The sequence below is a fragment of the Aptenodytes patagonicus genome, chromosome 1 (assembly GCF_965638725.1).
Source record: "Aptenodytes patagonicus chromosome 1, bAptPat1.pri.cur, whole genome shotgun sequence".
Taxonomy (NCBI): domain Eukaryota; kingdom Metazoa; phylum Chordata; class Aves; order Sphenisciformes; family Spheniscidae; genus Aptenodytes; species Aptenodytes patagonicus.
The window spans coordinates 47,301,146-47,322,620 of NC_134949.1; the positions used below are offsets into that span (position 1 = coordinate 47,301,146).

The 21,475-nt window shown below is 33.1% G+C and overlaps 1 protein-coding gene across 1 annotated transcript in view; it reads left to right on the forward strand.

Moving 5' to 3' along the window:
* The window catches only part of LRRIQ1 (leucine rich repeats and IQ motif containing 1), a 114,777-nt gene that overhangs the window by 79,619 nt on the left and 13,683 nt on the right, over positions 1–21,475 (forward strand). Inside the window, exons 24-26 of the mRNA XM_076333896.1 lie at positions 12,147–12,279; positions 13,863–13,923; positions 18,849–18,969. Of these exons, the coding sequence (XP_076190011.1) occupies positions 12,147–12,279; positions 13,863–13,923; positions 18,849–18,969 (315 nt within the window). The remainder of the gene's footprint in view (positions 1–12,146; positions 12,280–13,862; positions 13,924–18,848; positions 18,970–21,475) is intronic.

Consider the following 21,475-nt stretch of genomic DNA (forward strand, 5'->3'; position numbering starts at 1 on the left):
AGTACTGATGAGCACCCAGAGCACTGTGAGATGTAGTTATTCAGGACTAGTCAGGTGAAAGCTGAAGAATCTGTTTGGAATCCAGGAGAAGGTGAGTAGAATTAAAACTTTTTAAGTATCACTGAAAATGAGATATCTTGGTTTTAGTGACTATTTTGCTACATCATTGCATTCTTTTTTCCTGTTTTCCTCCTCTTCTAGCCAAAATCCTGAAGGAGAGTCTATTCAGAGACCTGGCTGCCTTGAGGATGATGATGCTATTCAGACATTTCTCCAGTTTTAGTATCCCTTGATGCATTCACTGAACCAGAATATGGAGAATTTCAAAGATTTGAAAGAGTTTCAAGAACCGTGGTACAAGTTACAGACAAGTTTCTGTGTTTACTTGCATACATTTTTGTATTCTCATTGCAGATACATATACCTTTTTCTAGCCTCTGTATCAGTACCTCTAACATACTGCTTCTAATCAATGTATTTAGCTTTTCAGACAAGCAGAAAAATCTTGCTGAACAAAATAATGCTTTGTGCTCACTTTTGTAGTTAAATTAAAAAAATTTCTGTAAATATTACCATTTAATATTTCTCTATTTCTTCACCTGTTTTAAAGATTTCTGTTTGCCTTTTCACTCAGATTACTTTGTGTTAAAATTGTTACATCTTGTATGAAAAGGAAACTATATTAGAATCTTTCTTATTAAACAAGTTGTCCGATATAAGGCAAAAAGCAGGTATTGTTACATTCGAACTTGGCAATGAAATGCTGTTCATTCTTCTTCATGACAGTAACTGTTACAGTGGAAGTAAAATCTTGGTTTGGCCAGTTAAATCATATTTAATTCATATACAAAAAAATCATATACAAATTCCCAGGTAAGTTAATACAATTTTAATAGCCTAAGTTAGTCTATAAGGTTGTACAACTCAAAATATAATCGTCTGTTCCCTTATTCTGGAGTAAATAGTGTAAGATTAGCTGTTGAAGTTCCTTAATCTCAAGTGGGAGTTTGCTTACCTAATTGGAATTTATGGGATTTCACTCCTTTTTGGATCAGACCTTAATGCTCTGTAAGTTCCTGTGCTATTTGCAGGAGCTTAGATAATTGGCTGCAAACAAGCAAAGTTAGGAATGGACAACTGTTTTACCTGTTGTTAGGCAACAGGTAAAACAAATTATACTTTTAAGTTAATTAGTTATGGCTGTCTTGAAAGCTATTGCAAATATAAACAGAATGCACATGAGGCAAATTCACCTATTCGGAATCACCATGGTATTTAACACCTACTCTAAGAATAAAATATTTACAATCAAGCTTAAAGAAGATTAAATTATGTTCAGTAATAGACCTGGTTTTTTGTTTTGTTCATTTTCTCATTAAAAAAAAGAATTTAAATAAAGGTCTAAACAAAAGTCTGTAAAAGAACAGGAGGAGTCAGGGCTAATTTATTCCTTTTTCAACTCTGATTTCTTCATTCAGTGAGGTAAATCATTCAAATCCTCTCTGCGTGGATAGAAAAAAACTGTGCCATCGTAACTATAACTGATCCAAAATCAATATAACTAAGTCAGTTCAATTCCCTGGGGGCTGAATACTCTTGAATATGTGTTGGTTTCTCTAAAATTATATACTGTGATTCAATTTTTCATGCATTTACAGGCTGAAAATTTCAGTCCAATTAATCAAGAAATCTATAAAAATACTAAGCTCTTTGAGCCATATGAATTAAGAATTAACCTGGGGCAACTTACAGGCAAATTGTGGTTTTGTTTTGCTTTTTTTACCTGTCCTTCTTTACAAATGGAATTCCCTTTTTTTAATAGATCCATAAGAAACTGGAATTTAATATTGTTTATTTTCTTCCATGATGTATCAACCAGTTAAGTATAACTTAATAAGAAGAATTAGTACTTTTATGTCTATATTTATTTATAGTCACTCATAAGTTTAGTATCTACGGTTATTTTTAAGCTGGATATAAATATGTAAGAATTGTACACGCTTGGGGATTAACTCACTTTATATGTAGAGTCTTAAGGAAAAGAACCATGTCTATCTGAGACTTTTTTTCCATTGAATTCAATGAGCATTAAATCAAGCCTTGTTTATACAATGTTTGGCATAATGACAGGCCTGATCTTCAGTGGTACCTCTGGGTTTTACTATAAAGTAAATTAAACAGCAGCCTTGCACTTAGTCTGTGTAGACTTTGTGTGTATATTTGACAATGTAGAGTAGTTCTGCTGTTATACATTACTGCACTGACAAAGCTGTGAATTGTTGTCACAGTACCTTCATCAAATACCAACAGGTATTTCAAGTCAGCATCAGAAAGTAAGCCAGAAAGAGTTTCACCCACACAAAATAACACACTTTTAAATTGAAAATGGTATGTATACATAATAGATAGAATAGATAACCAATTCATAGGTATTCATAACTGAACTACATATTGACATTCATAGAATAATTTCATTATTTCACTTTCAGTGTTACTCTGCATTGATAAGTACCAATCACATATGGTACTCGTGCATGTCACGTGTTGATGAATATGAGTTCTTAAAAACAAGTTCATATATTATTCAAATAACTATCTAGAAAAAATGTTTCTTCTCAAGAGTAAACATAATACTTTTTTTAACGTACATTCCCAAACTGTCATATAAAATTACATATTTTAATTACTTGCTCATAAAAATTATGAGACAATTAATGTAATAATGTAAGTCAGCTTTACTGGCTAACTTCATGCTGCTCCTGAGTAATGATTTTTCTTTTTTTTTTAATACTTGGCATACTTGTCTTCTTGTCACATAGCAACTTCAAATTGTTATTTTGAACAAATCTTTTGTTGGGTTTGGATTTTTTGGTCCCTTTCTTGTACTTTTAAGTCCTTCAGTACTAACAAAACCTACCTTAATGGTTGTCACACTCAGTAAAATTTATTGTATTTTGTATTTTTGGCCCTCTTGATAGGGGACAACATAGTAGTTAGATCTCCTGTGCTCTTACAAAATGTTCCTTTGCATTTGTTTTTTTGAGAATTCCTTTGGAAGATCTGATGTCTTAAATCGTTTTGCTTGGTTTATTGAATTTAGAGAAAGGTATTCCTCTGGCTTGGACTCCATATGAAGTGATAATCTTTTCTTGCTTGGGAATGCTGTTTCATTACTGAGCAACTACACACTTCTGTTCAAGTTCTTGATTGTTTCTGTCAGTTAATCTTAAGAACTGGAATGTATAGAAATAAAATCTATCAAAAGATTCTGTAAAAAAATTTTTGATGTTATGCATCTCTTAATTTTCTCCTGAGCAATATAAAATCCATTCCTCTTTTCAGTAGGGAATGTCCATCATTAGGGGGTTTATTAATTCCCAAAGATTATGAGAAAAACTATAGATAGGGTCTGTTACTAGGAAGATTTGGGGGATGAGACAGAAAGTATGTGAGAGTGTAGGCGGTAAGGATAAACAAAATAGGCTCAATCTACTTCCATCTTATTTATTCCTTACATTTACTAATGGATAACTAAGCATGGAAATGCTGAACATAGCATTTCAAAATATTTTTTTACTCCTCCTTGATTTCTTTTGGTTCTTCAAGGGCCTTGACTATCCAAAGATCTCTGGGTAACTCTTGGCTATACTCCAAATTTACTTCTTAGCAGCGCTGTTGATGAAATATGCCCATGCTGAGTGGCTGAAGCAGGTAGTATCTAGACTACAGAACACCCTGTTCATAGAAGACTACACAAAACAGTAATGTGAAAGTACCGCATAGTGCTGTAAGGTTTTTTATGTACTTTTTGAACTTGTAAAAGCCTGAGTGGACCTTGAAGAGTGCTGATTGCAGGAAGGAGTAGTTTACATCAGGAACTCATCTCTGTGTGTGCATGTGGGTAGAATATCATCCCTGTAGTTTCTCCATTTTTGTAGAGTTGGGGTTTGGTTTGGGGGTTTTTGTTTGTTTTTTAAGAAAGAACCAACTTAGTTTTTCAAACACGAAGCTATTTCATGTTATTTCCCAACCTATACATAAAACAAGTCTGCCCTTGGGTGACTGGACTGAGAAATGTCTCTGTTCTTTTTAGTTGTAATGCAACTTCTATCTATTTAAGTTCTGGGAGCGTGTGTGTGTCTGTGTGTGTAGGTAGATGCTGAAATACTAAAATTTTCTTTATATACCCTTCATCCTATCTGTTGTCACTTGTTTTACATTTATTCCTGTGTAAAATACAATTTATCTTCACTTTCACCACAACATTAATCCAATATGAAAATTTCTGGCTATCCTAATAGTAATGCTGTTTATTATACTGTTACCACAGTATAAGAGTCCAACATACTGGGGCTGAAGAGTTTGATGTTTGGATGCCTTCAATACTTTCCTTAGTACAAACAAAAATACCCAGAGCAGCTGATACATTTCAACTGAGTGGAGTCAGTGACTATATAGCATTTAATAAAAAATTTAATAAATACAAAATCATAGACTCAGTCACCAGCACTTGATATTTGCATTTCCGAACTTGGAAGGTTTCAAAGAAATTGGAATCTTAACATTTCCAAATGTTTGTGCAGTTTATTCTCCTGCTTTTTCTTCTGCTTTTCTATGGTGAAAATTTCACATGGCCACATTCACTGAGGTTAAAATAAATAACCATAACTATATGTTTAATTCCAGTGTTAAATGACTACTGTAGCATTCTGAAGAAATAAACCAATTTTGCTGAATATTTCCTTGATATGAACGTGCTTGAACAGTAGTCTACATAACTCTAAATGTAATGATTTAAATGGTACAATATTAACCAGTTTAATCAAATGGCAGAATATTGTTCTGTTTTCTGGCTTATTTTTTTAAAGAAGTAATTCTTTATTTGGTGGACAAGGGAATCTCATACAATTTATTAGAGAGTGTGGACCTGTATTAAACCAGTGCACTACTGTTCCTTTATTTTTTCTTCCCACCTCTATGACTTATTTTAATTGACCCAAGCAACCTATTCTTACATTATTATTATTAGCCCTCCACCATTCAATCCCTATATAGATCCCAAATAGATCTTCAAGTTCTTATCCCAAGATTCACTGCCTGAATCAGATCAGAACAGTCATAAATTAGCAAAAAATGAAATCAGCAATTGTATGTGTGGCAGCTTCCTGTACATACCTCAGGTGAAATATGTCTTTAGGTTTCTAGATCAACTCAGAAAGGTGTTGTATGTCTTAGGAAATACCTAGATATGAAACTGATATTGTTATGAAGGAAATTATAGAAGATAAATGAGAAATTGTGTTTGACATAAATGGAGGAGTACAGAAACTGGTGACAGCCCATAAAAGTTGCGAAAGATGTATTAATTGGAAGGAACAGTGTTTAGTGCTGCCTTGAAGTCAGTGCCAGGAAAGTGAAGCTTATGAAGCAATTCAAAGGAAAATGTACCATGTTCACAAGAATAGTAAAAGACATAAGCAATTTAATATGGAGTAGTAGTTTGCAATGTATTTGTGTGATCAGAGGGTTGCAGTGAGAGAGATTCAATATTCAGGAAACACTGGGAGAACTTTATCGACACTATTGTGATATGAAAAGAGAGAAGTAACTTTAAATGAGGTGTCTTAGAAGTACACCATTGAAGATTAAGTAAGACTTGGATTTGCCTCAATGTGGAGAAGGGAACAAATTGAGCATAACCAGGGATAAATACTAATTACTACTGATAAATAGTAGTGGTGCTGTATTCTGCAGAGGCAGGAACAAGTAGCAAAATAGAACAGAATGTGTGGGAAGGCCCAAGTATGAAATCCTGTTTTCCTTGAATTCAGAAGCTGAAATTTGTACAGTTTCAGTGGTTTAGGACTCTCAATGAAAGGGTTCAGCTTTTACATAATCTAATAATAAGACATCAAAGAGGTAACATAGAAAGCACAGGCTGAAATGTGGTAACCACTGAAGCAAGATGAATTAAGTAGGTGAAGCTTTATTACTGGTGTTAATCACACAGAAATAGAGCACAGTGTAAAAGACAGCAAAAAATAGAAATAAAAACAGGGAGAAAAAGGACAGCCAAAATAAAGACTATGGGTTTTAACTGAGAGTGTGGTGAATACCTGGATTTGGTGCAGGAAGAATGAGTGTGAGGGTGAGGTCAAGAACAGTCATGTGGTAAAAAGGAGATGATTACAATAGCAGATGAGGAGATTAGAGAAGAGAAAGAGGTTTGCAGATGGAATAGTAATATAGTAGACCTTATTTATAGTCTGAAAAAAATCTGAAATACCTGGTAAAAAGAGAAAAAGGGCACAAGTTTTAGGAAAAAACCTCAGAATTTTTTTTTTTCCTTTCATTAATTGCTTTTGTAATTTTTGAAAGACGTGCTCTTGTGGGATGATCAGCACTCCCATGTTCAAAACTCCTTGTGATGTAATTGATAATGCGTTTTTAAGCAACAGGAAATTTTGCATGTCATAACCTGACGTGGTATTCTTGTGAAAAAATTCTATTTCATCTTTTATTCGGCTGTGAACTCACTTAGACACTGCTATAAATATTTTTATTTCATTTATTCTAGTCCTAGAGATGGAAGTTGATTTAGTCAAAAGTTACTCAGATGAGAAAGTAACATCTAAAATTAACTAATCCGTACAGTATAGCTATGTCACAAACAAGTTGCTGTGTTTTTAAGATAGAAATGTATGTGTTTCACTATCTGAAAATTCCAGACCTGAGTTGTAGATAAACGAACCTTATCGGGAGATACTATCATTTTAAGTGAAAAGAACTCTGTGTCAATTACTGCCACATGATACTACGAACTGTCTGGAAGTCTTATATATATTGCTAATATAAATGTACTCACTGAATACCTGTGAGCATGCTAAAGACCACTCTAAATACCATTCTTTTTCCAAAACCAGTATTTTGGGCATGTAGTGATTGCTATGTAATGCTTAGGTGATTTAGTGACTTCTGACAAAGTAGACTTTGACAAACGTGTCAAGCTTTTTGTGGAAAAGAAGAAATTCCTTTCATTTCTCTTACATTCTGCTATAAATTTCTGGATGATTTTGGGGGTGGAGGGGTGGTGGTGGTGTGTTTTTATTATTATTGTTGTTTTCCTCTCTGTTTCCAAATTCTTCAGTTTCTTGCCTTGGTAGCAATGTTATTACTCGTGTTGTTCTTGCTTTCTGTTCTGCCTGTATTATACAGATTGTGACAGAAATAATGCCATTTTGTTTGTTGACTAACATATGAAGAAAATGAGATAAAAAGTTGGATTTTAGGTTTGGGATTTAAAGATTATTTATTAATGTGTATTATAACATGGACTCAATAAACTTAAAGGTCTTTTCCAACCTAAATGATTCTATGATTCTATAACATAACTTTATAGAAGACATAGGAAAAATTATAAAAATCCTCACAGGGTATATATAATTTTAATTTTTATTCAGAATAATCTTTTTATAGAATTTGTACACTCATCCACAGTCACACGCACACGCCCTTATAATATATATTGCTGACCAATAAAGTATGCCAGAATACTGACAGATAAGAAAAATTTCAATGTTTTAATAGCATAGATACGAATTTTATACCCAAGCTCAGCTACTTAATTCCTATATTAAGAGCACCATTTCCAGAATACATATTGAGAAAATTAACTCTGGTCACATATTTTTTATATTAAGGGAGGAAAACTTAGAATGCTGAAGAAATTCCAAGCCCTTCTTTCACATTGTAGGTCTTAGTTTTCTTAGTCTCTTACTTTATTTGTATTGTACTCTGTATGAAGCAAGTTTTGAAGTGAATTAAATCACCCTCTAAACACAAAATTTAACTGTGAAAGGTTGGATACAGTGCAGACTTCTCCACACATTTCTCTGTTTCAAGAAACACATGACATAGTAAAGTTAGACCTTTTATCTTCCCATCATCAACAAATAGATTTGAAAAAAAAAATCACTGTGTTGAATCAGGTTCCTCAGTATCCTCTTGCATATAAATTGACAAAAGAGTTGAGTAGCTAACTGGGATTTACAACAATCAAGATCGTTGTTTCCTGGGCATAGAATCTGAAAACTGAAATGCAGAATCTGAAAGATCACCCTGAATGTAGACTTCATGTAACCGTCTTCCTTCTTTTTGTATACTGGCTTGCTGTTAAGAACACTTGCCCTTGCTCTGGGGAACATAGGTATGAGGTACTCCTTAGGCAGTGGGAAACAGGTTTCAGGTACTCCTTAGCCTGGTGAGATTTGAATCTCCAGCTTCCACATGCCAAGCTGTTCCCTCTGGGTATGTTTCAATCCTCTTTTTAAAGCTGACTGCTACAGCTGTGGGCGCAAGATGCAACAATCTTGAAGAAAAACCTATGAGAAGAAAACTGACTTTAGTCAGTGCCCATCTAGAACTGAGGACACTTCACCAGAAGTAGTTCACAGATTCTTAGCCTTTCTCCTTTAACTCAATGGATTATCCAGAGATAGTCTAACTCAAAGTACATGAGTAACATCCACATTTTAAACTGAACATGAGTCGTGCTGTCTCAGAGCATGACCAGCAAATGAATTTGACAGACGGAGGATGACATTTTTCTCGATCCCAAAGTTCAGGTTCTTATGGGTTTGCATATTGGTTTGGGGACCTAGGAAAGAATTTGTTGTTTTCCTGTAATGGTCAGTTCCAAGGACATTTCAGGTGCCCAGGCTCTTCTGAACAAGTTCTCTCTACTTAGATGCCCAAATTCTGCAGGAAAATGGCAGTAGGTACCCCTGAAAGCTGCATTGGATCTGGCCTAAGTGCACAGTATGTGTGTGGATGATTAATTGGCAACACCTAAAAATCTTTACTGTATTAATGCCAAATGTAAGACTATTCCAATCTTAAATTATTAACGTGTGTGTCATGTAAAAAAAGTCAAAAAGATTGAAAGCTTAGAAGTGATAATCTAATGAGGGTACAATACTTTAAATACCGCTGTGATTAATTTAGTTTTTGACGGAGTTATGCCTTCTTTGATGTATTCCTTTTTTCTTTGATATTCTAAGAGTTGTCTGGGTTTAACAATTAAAGATTATAGGTCTGATCCATTTCAAAGATGCAGAATGCTTACAGCTCTTTGGAACTTCTGTGGAATTTGTGTGTTAGTACTTCTACAAAATCAGGTCCAGGTTTTTAAAAAACCCAGAGCCCTAATTTAAGAAAGCTATCAAGCAAATGCATGTTAATGATACTGATACACCAGATCCTCAAACACAGGATGTTCATAAGTGGAATTGAAAAGTGATAATGCTGTGTTTTAATTCATAACATAGTATTTTTTCATAAGAATTAAAAAGAGAGATATTACTATTAAAAAGTAAGAATATGGGTATGTTCCAAATAAGAAAATAGAATATAGTTTTCTGCAGCATTATTAAACAAATTATTGAACAGTGTCTCCCCATTTGAGAAAAAAAGCCGCTATTAACACTAATATGGAACAAGAATACTCTGTTTAATAGCATATATAATTTTAAGAAAAAAAAAACTATTGTGTGCACTTTTGTCTTGGTCACTTTCTTGTTTCAATAATGTTTCAATAATTAACATGCAAAAATAAATAAAAATTAAAATAAAATAAAATTTTATTAAATAAAACCAGTTGTGTTTCAAACATAATTCAGTCAAAAATTCAAACTGCAACTAAGGTAAATTATTAACAATCATTTTTGAAAAATAACTTGCCAAGTTAAAAGTATTCATTTTATTGTAAGTTTTATCATAGCTTATTGTATGTGCATCTTCTTTTGACCATCACTGACACACAGACTCAGACATGAACTTTTAACACTGGTTTTAAATCCCTACATAGATTTCCCTTTTAATGGAGGAAAAGGTAAAAAAAAATTTAGTAAATGCATAAATAATACTGATCCTTTTAATAGAAAGAAGTAGTTCTCCTGAGAAAGATGGTAATACTGGACCAACTTTTCTGTAAATACAGATAAGAAAAAACCTAAAGATAATGTATTGGGGAATTATTCCTCACTGGAGAACATATGCGGAAAAGCAGAAGGCTCAATCTCCAGGACTGCTCTTACGGAGTCATGCAGAATGCTTCTTACTGCTGTTATAAATCAGCATCTTCTTCCTCTGGAGAGCTATAAGGGTACCAGTGTAGCTGCAGACTTGGAACCTATAAATTTTAAAAATTTAAAGGTCAGAAAGCTGTACTCCTGAACCAGGAACAAGGGAAGGCAATATCATAAACCTAGAAAAGAAGAAATGGCTCCCACTTTAATCAAGGAAGGTGATGAACTCTGTAATTAGGACTCTTTATATTTTGATATTTGGCACTGATTGAGCAGTTCACTGCTTGATCTTTTTAGTCAGCCCTCACAACCTCATTTGGGTAGATACAGTGACTCTCCATCAAAGCTTTTCATTTTCTGTCTTCCTGAGGCAAATGAGAGTTCTTTACATCAACTGAGGATAAATTCTTCTGCCTAAGTTCTAGTCTGTGAGTCACTAACAAGATATACATGACTTCATATTCTGGACCAGGACCTTGCCTAATTTTAATAGGTTAATTATGGGTTTGGCAATTGAACATGTTCAGCCTAGGGAATGGATTTGGTTTGAATAGAGATTCTCTATACCAAGATAAATGGAGAGCACAACCAAAAGACATTTGTATTGCAGACTACAAAATAAGAAGCTATGATACTTTAACAATATTCCCTTAGAGCTAAAAGATGAAAGCAATGAGCTCACTGTAAAACCAGGTAAAATGCAAGTGAGGAGCTACATTTCACAGCTTATGCAAAGTAAATTATAATTTTTACAGGAGGAAAAGTTTAAAAAATACTACAGATAATGTAGCAAACCTCTTACAAAGGTAAGTTGGTGAATAGCCTGTAACTTCAGTTTATGTTGTCAAACCATGAATGAAAACTACGGCTTAAAATATGAGGAAACCATTCACCTCAAAGGCAGTTCTGACATCCCCCCCTCCTTTACAGTTATTGATAGTTAAATCATTCATAGTGGGCAAATTGACTTGATACAAAGTGGAATGACCTACATTCTTTGCTGGTTCAAGTGCAAAAGGACATGTATGCTCCTGCAGTTTACTAAGCAACTTCTAGTAGCTGCTGAATTTACCTTTCACTGAGAGAAAGAAAAATCTTTAAAAGGAAAAAAGGAGTAATCAGCAAGAGGGAAGATAACTCAATGTCATCTGAAATGAGATTAAAGAGAAAAACAAAATACTTTGGTACCAAAAAAAAAAAAAAGTTTTCTGATGTCTCATAAAAGCCCTGAGTCAAAGGTGCCAAAAAGACATAACCTATAAAGTTGATGTATAAGGACAGAAAATAAAAAGTTATTCTAATCCATGAATATCCCCATGCAACAATGATGCTTCCTCTGCAGGCTCTTCCTTATGCTTCAAAACGTATGGTATTCACCAGAATGGTCCCAAAAACTGAAGGATCTCCACAATTGTACAGCTTTTTTTCATAATGTTACTATTTTATTCTCTGTCTTTGGGTATCTTTTGTGATCCACAAGTAGGTAGTAATTTGTGAAAAATAATTTCATTTATGTATGCAATTGCTTTGAAATCCAGTATCAGAAAGTGCCATTAAAGTGTCGTAATAATTCATATCAGTAAAAGGCAGATCAGAGGAATAAGATTGTCATGTGTCCAGTCTTGCATATAATGATGATTTTTTTACCTTATAGTTCGGTAAATAGAATTATAAATATACATGAATGTGTATTTTTAAGCATAGAGATAGCGCAGTAAGCATTCACAGATGCTATGACAAGCAATTTATGTATAATATATATTTCCATAGATATGTCAGAATAAAGGAGAATCTTATTTCCCAATAAAAATAAATTTATTCAGAAGGCCAATATTTAATCCCAAAAGATAAAGTAACCATAAAATTCAAGTTTAATGTAAAAGTCTTTCTCAAATATATCTGAAGAAATTCAAGTTAGTTGGATTCTTTGCAAGAAAAGGAAGTAATTGCCTTTTTTTTAAAAAAAAAAAGGCAATATGCTCAAAGTTTATCTGGGGAATCTTAAAAAAATGATATTTTAAAATAATAGTGAAAGACAGGAGTATCTTTTTTCCTCCCCAGGTAAAAAAGAAGAATTTTCTCAGCTGGATACTACTTTGGATGAGAAATTACAAAGGAGAAAAGACTTTACATACCAATGGCTTCATACACAGCTTTTGGATTATGAAGCAGCCAGTTCCAAAAATATGAAGTGGTGAGGTCATTGCCTTTAAATTAGATTTTTTTTTTTATTTTAAATTTATCTTGTAAAGTGAAACCTAGGTTAATAGTTCTAAAACAAACATGACTTTGTAGCTAGCAGACAGTACACCGTATTTCCGGGTCCCAAACATAGCACCCTATAGAACTGGTTTAGTAGTCATTATACAGATACATCTTCCATGGTGATAATGAAATGATACACAGTGCAGAATCTTACAATAAATATCTACATAGCTTTATGCTAGCAATGCAGTGTTTTTTGTATTATAAAGAGAATTGAAAAAAGTGCTTATTCATCATATATTTTATAACTTTATTGGTATATATTATGGTTTTATGTAATTAGATCAACTGTAACATTACCTATATTGTTAGATTTGATTAAGGAAGTAAAAAACACACTTTTTAACTAGATAGTATGTATTTATATTTTGTCTTCAAAACATAAACCCAACTTTTACATCTTCATAGTATACTTTAGTAAAATGTTGTAAACGTGTACCTTCTATATTTAATTTTGGTTATTAAACAGGTAAAATATCAATACAGTTAAAGAAAAGGTTAATCTCATTCCCTAAACTAACATGAAGACATAGTAAGTATATTTTGGTCATAAATTCAATATAAACCATTGATATCTTGGTGAAGTCATTAGTAGACACAATGCCAAGCACCTCTAATAAAACCAAACACGGTGTCAGTAGGCAAGCAATGGATTTAGTGTAAGCATTTTAACTTTATTTTCATTAAAGATGTATTTAATTTGTAATTAAATGGACTGCATATTGTTATGTTTTGTATGGAAAAATAGTCCACATTTCTAAATTTTATCAATGACTGTAGGAAGTATATGCAGCGCATATTCCTTAGAAAATATTTATCTGTCAGTCATGTTCCATAATTGAAACACTCCAAGCGTTTGTTTAAGATAACTGTCATGACTTTTAATTTGAACGAAAACACTGGAACAGAACATGTAATGATGTTTGAAAGTAAGAAGACAAGGAAATTTAGAAAAGAATTTTTTTAAATGTTATTATGTTACCTCTGCAGGTGTGTGCTATGCACTAGTAATTGTACTGACATTTTTTAAGATTATGATACCATTTTTGAATGTGGCAGAAGTCCCACTGATCTCCATTGGAACATCACTGGTAGACTGTTTAGAACAGCTGATACATTTATGTAACTGAAAACAATTTTATCCCTATGTAAAGTAATGTGACAACTGATTTGGCTATAATTTATGTCAGTACATGCAAAAATTCATGCATGGTTGCATTTATTGACATTTATATTTTTAAATTAGTATTCTATCATAAGAATAAACAATATTTGTTGTTAATAATTTATTGATTTTAATGTTAAGTACAAACATTTTAATATTAATTACTCTGATTCTTTAACATTATCAGTTAATATTAATTACTCTGATACATCTTAACCATGGAATTATTTTAAATAGTATCATTTCTACTTAAGCAGGAGTGTTTCCAGGAAAAGATTCTGTCCAGGTATTTTAGTGAACCCAGTACAGTGGAATTTATTGAAATTTCTATTCTACATTTTTCCCAGCTGTCATTTTTTGCCTGAGTTAGATCCTGCGATACGTGACAGTAGACGAGTACAACTTGTGGTAAGAACTTCTTTCCTTGTGGGATTTTGCAGAATTCAGCTATGCCTTGATCATGTTTTCAAATAATACTTGGTGTAAAAGCAACCAGGAGATTTTTTTGATTGAATATAATTCTTTAATGTTGTCTCTATTTGGCAATCAAGTCACCCATTGATGGAGATCAGAAGAAAATGTTTGAGCACAAGAACCCATGTGTGTACATAGGGTTCTAGTTTCATAATCTGATACCGGTTTTGTTTTTAAGACATCAAATGCTACTGTGTGTTTTTTGAAAGCTTCTAAATCAACCTTTTAAAAAATGTTTTAAAAAAATTAAATATGGTTCAACACTAATTACATTATTGACTTAAAACATGTATTCTTGTCAATCAGACAAGTTTAAATGTTCTTAAATTCTGTAAGTCACATACCTAAATCATTCTAATATGCCCACAGTGTCATTTATTAAAAGACAGTAAGTTGGACTAGTACAGTGACATTATTAAAAAGACTTATTCCTACAATTTCTTTTCTATAGTTTTTTACATCATAAAATGCCCTCTACTCTTTTCATGATTCATTCTTTTCTTTGCAGCATTTAAAAAAAAATTGTATTTTCTGAAATGGGTAGTTCTGCAGGTTGGCAGGAGGGGGAATATGAGCATTTTAACAATCTGAAGATTTACAAAATGAAAAGACTCAGTGTCAGAGATACCCCAAAGTTTCTTTGATAGTGAGCAGGGTTATCATGCCTACAGGCCAATTTATACTATACACACACACACACACACTTTTACATTTTATTGCCAAATTAGCAATATTCTTGTTGATATAATTATGTGGGGGTTAAAAAAATGGGGCAAAAACTTGCATACTCTACAGAATTAGTGTCTTATATTCATATATATAATGTAAAATGTTGCATAAAAAGTATTTCCCAGTTAGATGATGTGTCATATGCCTCATTCTGTACTCTGAGCAATCTTGGTCCTTTCTAACCTCTGTCTTCCTTAGCTTCACCACCTATGCAATATGCATGTTTTGGAAATGCTTCCATAAACTCTTCTAAAATTCACTGCTGAAAAAATGCTTTTAAGATTTAGATGCTACTATTACTATTCTCTTTAAGTCAGATTTTGTCAAAATTTTTTCTCTGGTGTGGGGTGTGTCCAATTCTTAGGTTGCTGTTAAAGTTTAGTGGCTGAAATCATGAACCAGGCAACCGTTGTGATGGGTTTTGGTTGCAGCAGCACTAATAGTTATTTGTTAGGTGAAGTCTAAAACAATAATTGCTCTAATTCGAGCAAATCATAATCTAATAATGTTATCTAAACTACACATTATGTAATTATTGGTAAGCATATGTGCATATAGGTAGATTGTATCTTATTTACAGTAAGCAGTTATATCCACAAAATACTGCTGAAATCCCACAACAGTATTATGTGGTGTGCCCACATAACTGGCAATGTTATGGGATTGTCACAGCCTGTGCCACATAATTACATAGCTGTTCCACATGAATGAAATACAGAGAAAATGCAATAGAAGGTCAAAAAATAGAAAACGAATAAAATGTATCTCTAATGCAGAAAGCAGTACTATATAAGCAATGAAGTAATGATGTGGTTTGTACACATAGAAGGCTGGAGAATTATGGTTTTAAAATTTATATGGGTTCTCTTAACATTTAAAGGTTGAAATGTGAAATGTGAACATACTCCTAATACTTTTGCACAGTAACTTAGTTAAAAGCTATGAAATCTTGACAAAAATGAAGTTAACGCTTAGCTGCAATCATTACCAAAAAGTAGGAAAAGTTCTGGTAAACTGAAAGAAAGAGGAAAATATACATTTAAAAAAAAAAAAAGGAAAAGAAAAAAAGATAATTAGAAGAGGAAAGCATTCCTGGGCATTTCCAGTAGTTTATTCATATGTCTCATGCTTGACCATAAAGTTTCCTGGTGTGTAATAGGATCCCTAATTTGTATGTGTTACATAAGCCTGCATTCTGAAAGTACTAGATTAATATAATTTTCTGACTGATATTTGTGCACATTCCAAGAATTTAAGACACTCTTTTTCATGGATACAAAATGGTATTTCAATGGTTGCATATTAACAATAAAGTCTTAGCCCTTCTCATTGGGGAATAAACCCTATGTAGTAACCTGCAGTAAATCTAAGACCTTGTTATGTTAATTGTGATCATTTTGATGATTTTGCTTACTACTACTACTACGTAAGTGCTTAGGAAGGCATGCTGACTTACAGTTTAAACTGGGCACTTGAAATTAATATGATTCTGCTGAATGACAAGTAGGAAGGACTTCCTGATTCATCTTTGTATGTAGTTTAAGTTACCTACATGGTTAACCACTTCACTATTAATCAGTATCTCCAAATCATTAAGATATAACTTGAATTTAAAAGCACTTTTTACCTCAGACAGTTTCAGAATATCTTGATAATTTAACATAGGAATAGACAAATATTCAGATGCAGAGCTGTATTCAAGGCAAAGATTCCTCCTCATTGAAATTAATTTCCAATTAATTGGAAAAAAAAGGTTTGTAGTAATAAAACTAAGGGAAAAAAGTCTGAAGAGTTAAATATGGTGATCACTACAGTTGGAAGTCCAATACTGCACTCTGTGAAAAAGTGTACCAGTATCTTAAATTTCTTCCAAATTTTTGGCTCTAAGCTATAAATGTAAACGGGAAGGTTTTAATTAGCTTCAGAGCGCTTTCAATCAGGTTCTTTACAAACCTGAAATTAAGTTTACTCCAGTGATTAATACAACCTTAAATATTACTCTGACTGTAATTGGGTGAAAACACTTATTTTTATTTGAAAGAAAATAACAAATATTTTACATCAGAGCGCCAGATAGCCCTATTAAAATCTAGCATATAACATTGAATATTGTTGTCTACAAGATGATGAAGCCTCAGATTCTGTGATGGTAGGGATTGGATAATAATTCCGTGGAAAGGTTAGTTGTTTAAAATACTGTGGCCTCCTGGGTCTTTGGGAATTGGGACATTAGAAAACTTCTGCTGTGTGTTGAAACAGGTTAAATGGAAATAAGAATGATCAATTCCATTGGTTTGAATCTCTCTGAGCATTACAGTGATTGCATTATTTCTACTAAGGAAAGACTAAAAGCTTTCTATTTAAAGATTTTGAACAAATGGAGCTCTCACAAGCTTAAAGCAACTGTAAATATTCAGGCCAAAAATATAAAGAGTTGGCAGGATAAAACTGTGACTCTTTTCAAAGTTTCTTGACACTGCTATGGAAGAGAAAATAAAATATTGATGTTAACAGCAATAATACAGCCTGCTACCTGTGCAAAGCAAAACTTTAAAATCATGGTCATTAAACATATAAAAGGCAAGCTTCAGAAAACAAGGGATAAACTTTCTGTGCTGACACAAAGGGTACACAGTCACTAAGGAAGAACGTAAAATCTCTGTATCTTTGGAGTTGTTGCTTTGTAACTGCATGAACTTTTTAATGAATTTTACATTGAACAGTGACTAGGTAAAGACAAAGAAATGAAACAGCTCTCCATTTCATCCGAGTTCTCTAAGTTAGGCTGGACTACAAAGCCTGTCTGCATTGGTGCAATGCTGCTCTTGGTACAGTGAGCTGGTTTGAACAGGAAGTCTGGAGATCGTCTCCTCCAGAGTAGCCTACAACTTCATAGTAATGGCATTTTCCTGAGAAAAAGGGAGCTGTAGGCTTCAGCCCCCCGAGGAAGGAGTTGAGACCCAGTCTCTTGATTCCTGATTGAGCAGTCTAGCTACTAAGATATTATGCAAAAGTTTGGTGACATTACCCCTAGCATAGTCTTTCCTTTTTTGTTGTTTGTTCGTTTGTTTTTATGAAAAATGGACTCTACTCAGTTAGACACCTAGCTTCTGAAAGGATTTGGGGCTTTTCAGCCCAGATAGAGGAATGACTTAATCTGCCTCCTGGACTCCACTTCCGAATGTCCAGAGACTAGAAAATTTATGTCCTTATGTTCAGTACTTCCAGCTGACGGGCTCTGCACTGGGGCTTTTGCAGATTGCTCTTCTGCAGTGTCTGATTTTTCCTCGTCATTATTACTGGCCTTCAGTATCTAGTCAACAGTATTGTTAGGTGGCTGCTTTTGATGTTGAATAGCTTTTCATTTCAAGGAAAGGCAGTACTGGCTGAGTAAATGTGAAGTCATTTCTGCAGAACTAACAATCTACCATTTACAGTGTGTGGTATCTTCCAGGTCAGTATTTTTAACCTTTGCCCTACATGTTCCCAAAACAAGGACCCACGGCTAAAATGAAATACAATTTTCATTTCTATCTTGCTGTATTTATGTGCAGGTACATTGCCTCATGCCAAAATGTACCACCACTGGATGCTAGAAGTTTATAATTAATATAATACTCTTACCTAAAGTATAATTAAAATGCTGTCTGATGGTTATGGTTAATTAGCAAAAAACTAAAAGATTAAATTACTTACTGAGCCCTTGACTGATTGAACTGATACGTGTCCTGGATAAAACATAAATATTGCAGAAAATAATCCAATATGACATCTCTGACATTCAACTGTAACTTAAATTATAGACTGGTCAGTAAATGATCTTAAGCTGTTTAAGGTTTCATCAGCCGTCTGCAAGATTGATTTTCTTCAAAATTACTGTACTAAAATGTTTTCTTTTGTTGTTGCACTGACTCAGATCACAAACCACAATTTTAAGATCGGCTCTTATTTACAAAAGTGCTTTGACATAGTGCATTTGTTCAGCCTAGGCAACAATAAAGGATTGTGGTATCATTTTGAAGAAGGTTGTTTGACAGACCCTGTTTGTTTATTTGGGGTAATGTGAGCTGCATTCAGAAAATGTTATATTTTGTTTCATGATTGTGTACATTCTCTCCCACTGCTTCCAGGCAAGCCCTGTAAGCAGAGAAGACACGGATTTAGACCTTGTTTCCATGGCCAGTGGAAGTGCTTTGACTGAGAACAGAGAAAAAAATAAGCAGCCACACAGACACTCAGCAAGATCTTCAAGTAAGTTATGGTTTTTTTCAATATCAGTTTTAAAGATCACTTTAAAATGCTAGGTGGAACTGAGCATGCTTGGAATCCCTAATAACACGTGCTACTTATCTTTATGTTTCTTTCTTACCTAAAACCTTTTCATACGTTTTCTACAGTTATGTTTAAAAACTGCGCTATTAATTTCAATAGACTTTCCTCTTGTGATTTTAACCCACGCGAAGTTCCCTGTGACGCATGCTAAGTCTTCTGATGATCAAGTTCTTAAAAGATTTTCTTTTCTCTAAATTATAAAACAGTGGTTTTTTTAATGTTCTCCTTCATTTTTTTTCCAAAAAACGTTTGAAAAATACGTTCTATTAACTGAATACCAGAACACATATCCTGATCAAGCCACCGATTTCTGTCCTGTTGATTACCAATTATACTGTAGTACGTGCATCCTACTGAACTTACTATAGCTCAGTGGCAGAGGCTCCTTTTAAAGCCTTATATTTTTACCAGTCAATATTATACAAATCACCAGAAGAATCTATATATAGAAAAAATGAAAAAATAATACTTGAAAGTCATAAAATGGTAGCATTTTAAGTTTCATGTTTTATTTTGTGTGATATAACTGAAGAAAATATTAATATACTTCTACTAATATGACATACTATATTTTGTCATTTGTGTACAATGTATTTTCCAAATAAATAAAACTCCAAACCCCCAAAATGTACGTTACAGAAAATATAAGCAGTATTAAATAAGTATGGCAAAATTATTAAAATTCCTAAAGCTGTATAAGTAGTGAAGTTTCTTGAAATTCTTTATGTCAAAATAGAAATCAGGTTATTTCATAAATTAGATGTAATTGCTGGATTTGGTTTTTTGATTATGTTTTCATATATACTGCCTTTTCACTTTCAATGAAAAATAAATTAAAATTCAAGGAAAACATGTAAAAATACTTGATATCTCTACTTTTCTGACATAGTTTGTAAAGGCTTTAGAATAAAGATTTATTTACATTATATTAGTCCACCACAGGCAAAAAATAACAGTGAGTACAATTTGTCCGTGCTTATTCACTTGATTTACATGCCTAAAATTAGATTAGATAAAATTTATCATCCTAGTCTAAGTTAATTGCATCCATGGAGAAAGAATATGATTCTTTCTCTCTGCCTGCCATCTTAGAAAAGAATGAATTGTGTCCTGAGTTTTCCTGTTTCTCTCCATTGGCTAGTGATGACGCCCCACCATTTAAATTAGATGAGATTCCTAACTGCTAAGATCCTGAATTTAGATGAGACCAAGTCTAAGCTACTGATGTCAATGGCAAAATTATCATTATATTCATATATTCAGAATAGAATGGATGCATATCTTGAATAATTGAGTTAAATAGTATACACTGCATTCATATTCATGTATAACTGCTGTCTAGATTGTAACTTACACTATATCGCCATCCAGAAAAATAACTAATAAGCTCTTTCAACGAAGACAGGCATGTAGAACTTGCCTATGTTAGGAGCTTGGGAACAGTAAAGAAAAAAGTGTCATTGTATTTTACTTTCAAAAAGAAGAGACTAGGAAAGGAGCAAGAAAAAGCAATCAACTGGCAGAGTCATAAGTATGAGAGACAGGCAGTTTACAGTGTGGTAATATATATGTATTTTCATAAAATACACATCTACTACAGCACACTTACATATTCATTCTTCTTTCAGTAGTCCAGGAACTAAGGAAAAAAAGGCCCAGGTCTTACGTCTTTCTACATACGTTTCTGTATGTGCATCTATATAATTTTTTTCACCATGGATTTGAGAAATTAAACAGTGATGATACATTAAATTATAATGCATATTATATATAAAACCAGACATTACTATTATCTTTGTACAATATATATGCAGTATATAAACATGTTTATTATATTATATTAGTTCTCTTTGCCAAAGACACTTGTTTTTCAGTGATCGAAAATAAGTTGTTAGTCCTGTGGTATCCTTAATCTGAAAACATTAGAAATTTGCCTTTATTTATAATGTATTCATTATAAAATACTTTCCTGTTGTATTGTCTCCCTTGGTTTTGCTTTCTGCAATATTTATTAAAGAAGCCTAGAAACTATTTTAATGATTTAGTAGGTGTATTCCTTTTGAATTAGCCTGCACTTGTTTACAGAAGAGCTTAGAAAAGATGCTGTGACCTTAGAGGTGCTGCCATTTGAATAAATTGTTAAATCAATTTCTTGTACCATTTTTTCAGGAGAATTCAGCCTCAATGGTTTGACAAGCTTTAATTAATAAAATGTTACTAAGTTCACTTTGCAACATCCATAATCCTGGTTGTTGCTCAGAATCCTTTTTAATTATTGGTAGAAAGTCTTCGGCAAACTGTGCCATACAACTGAGAGAGATGTTAGTATGTATCAGAGATATTAGTTGGGGGTATCATATATGTTTCTTATATATCATTTGTAATTCAGTAATTGTATCAATAAATTGTTGAGATCCTCCGAGCT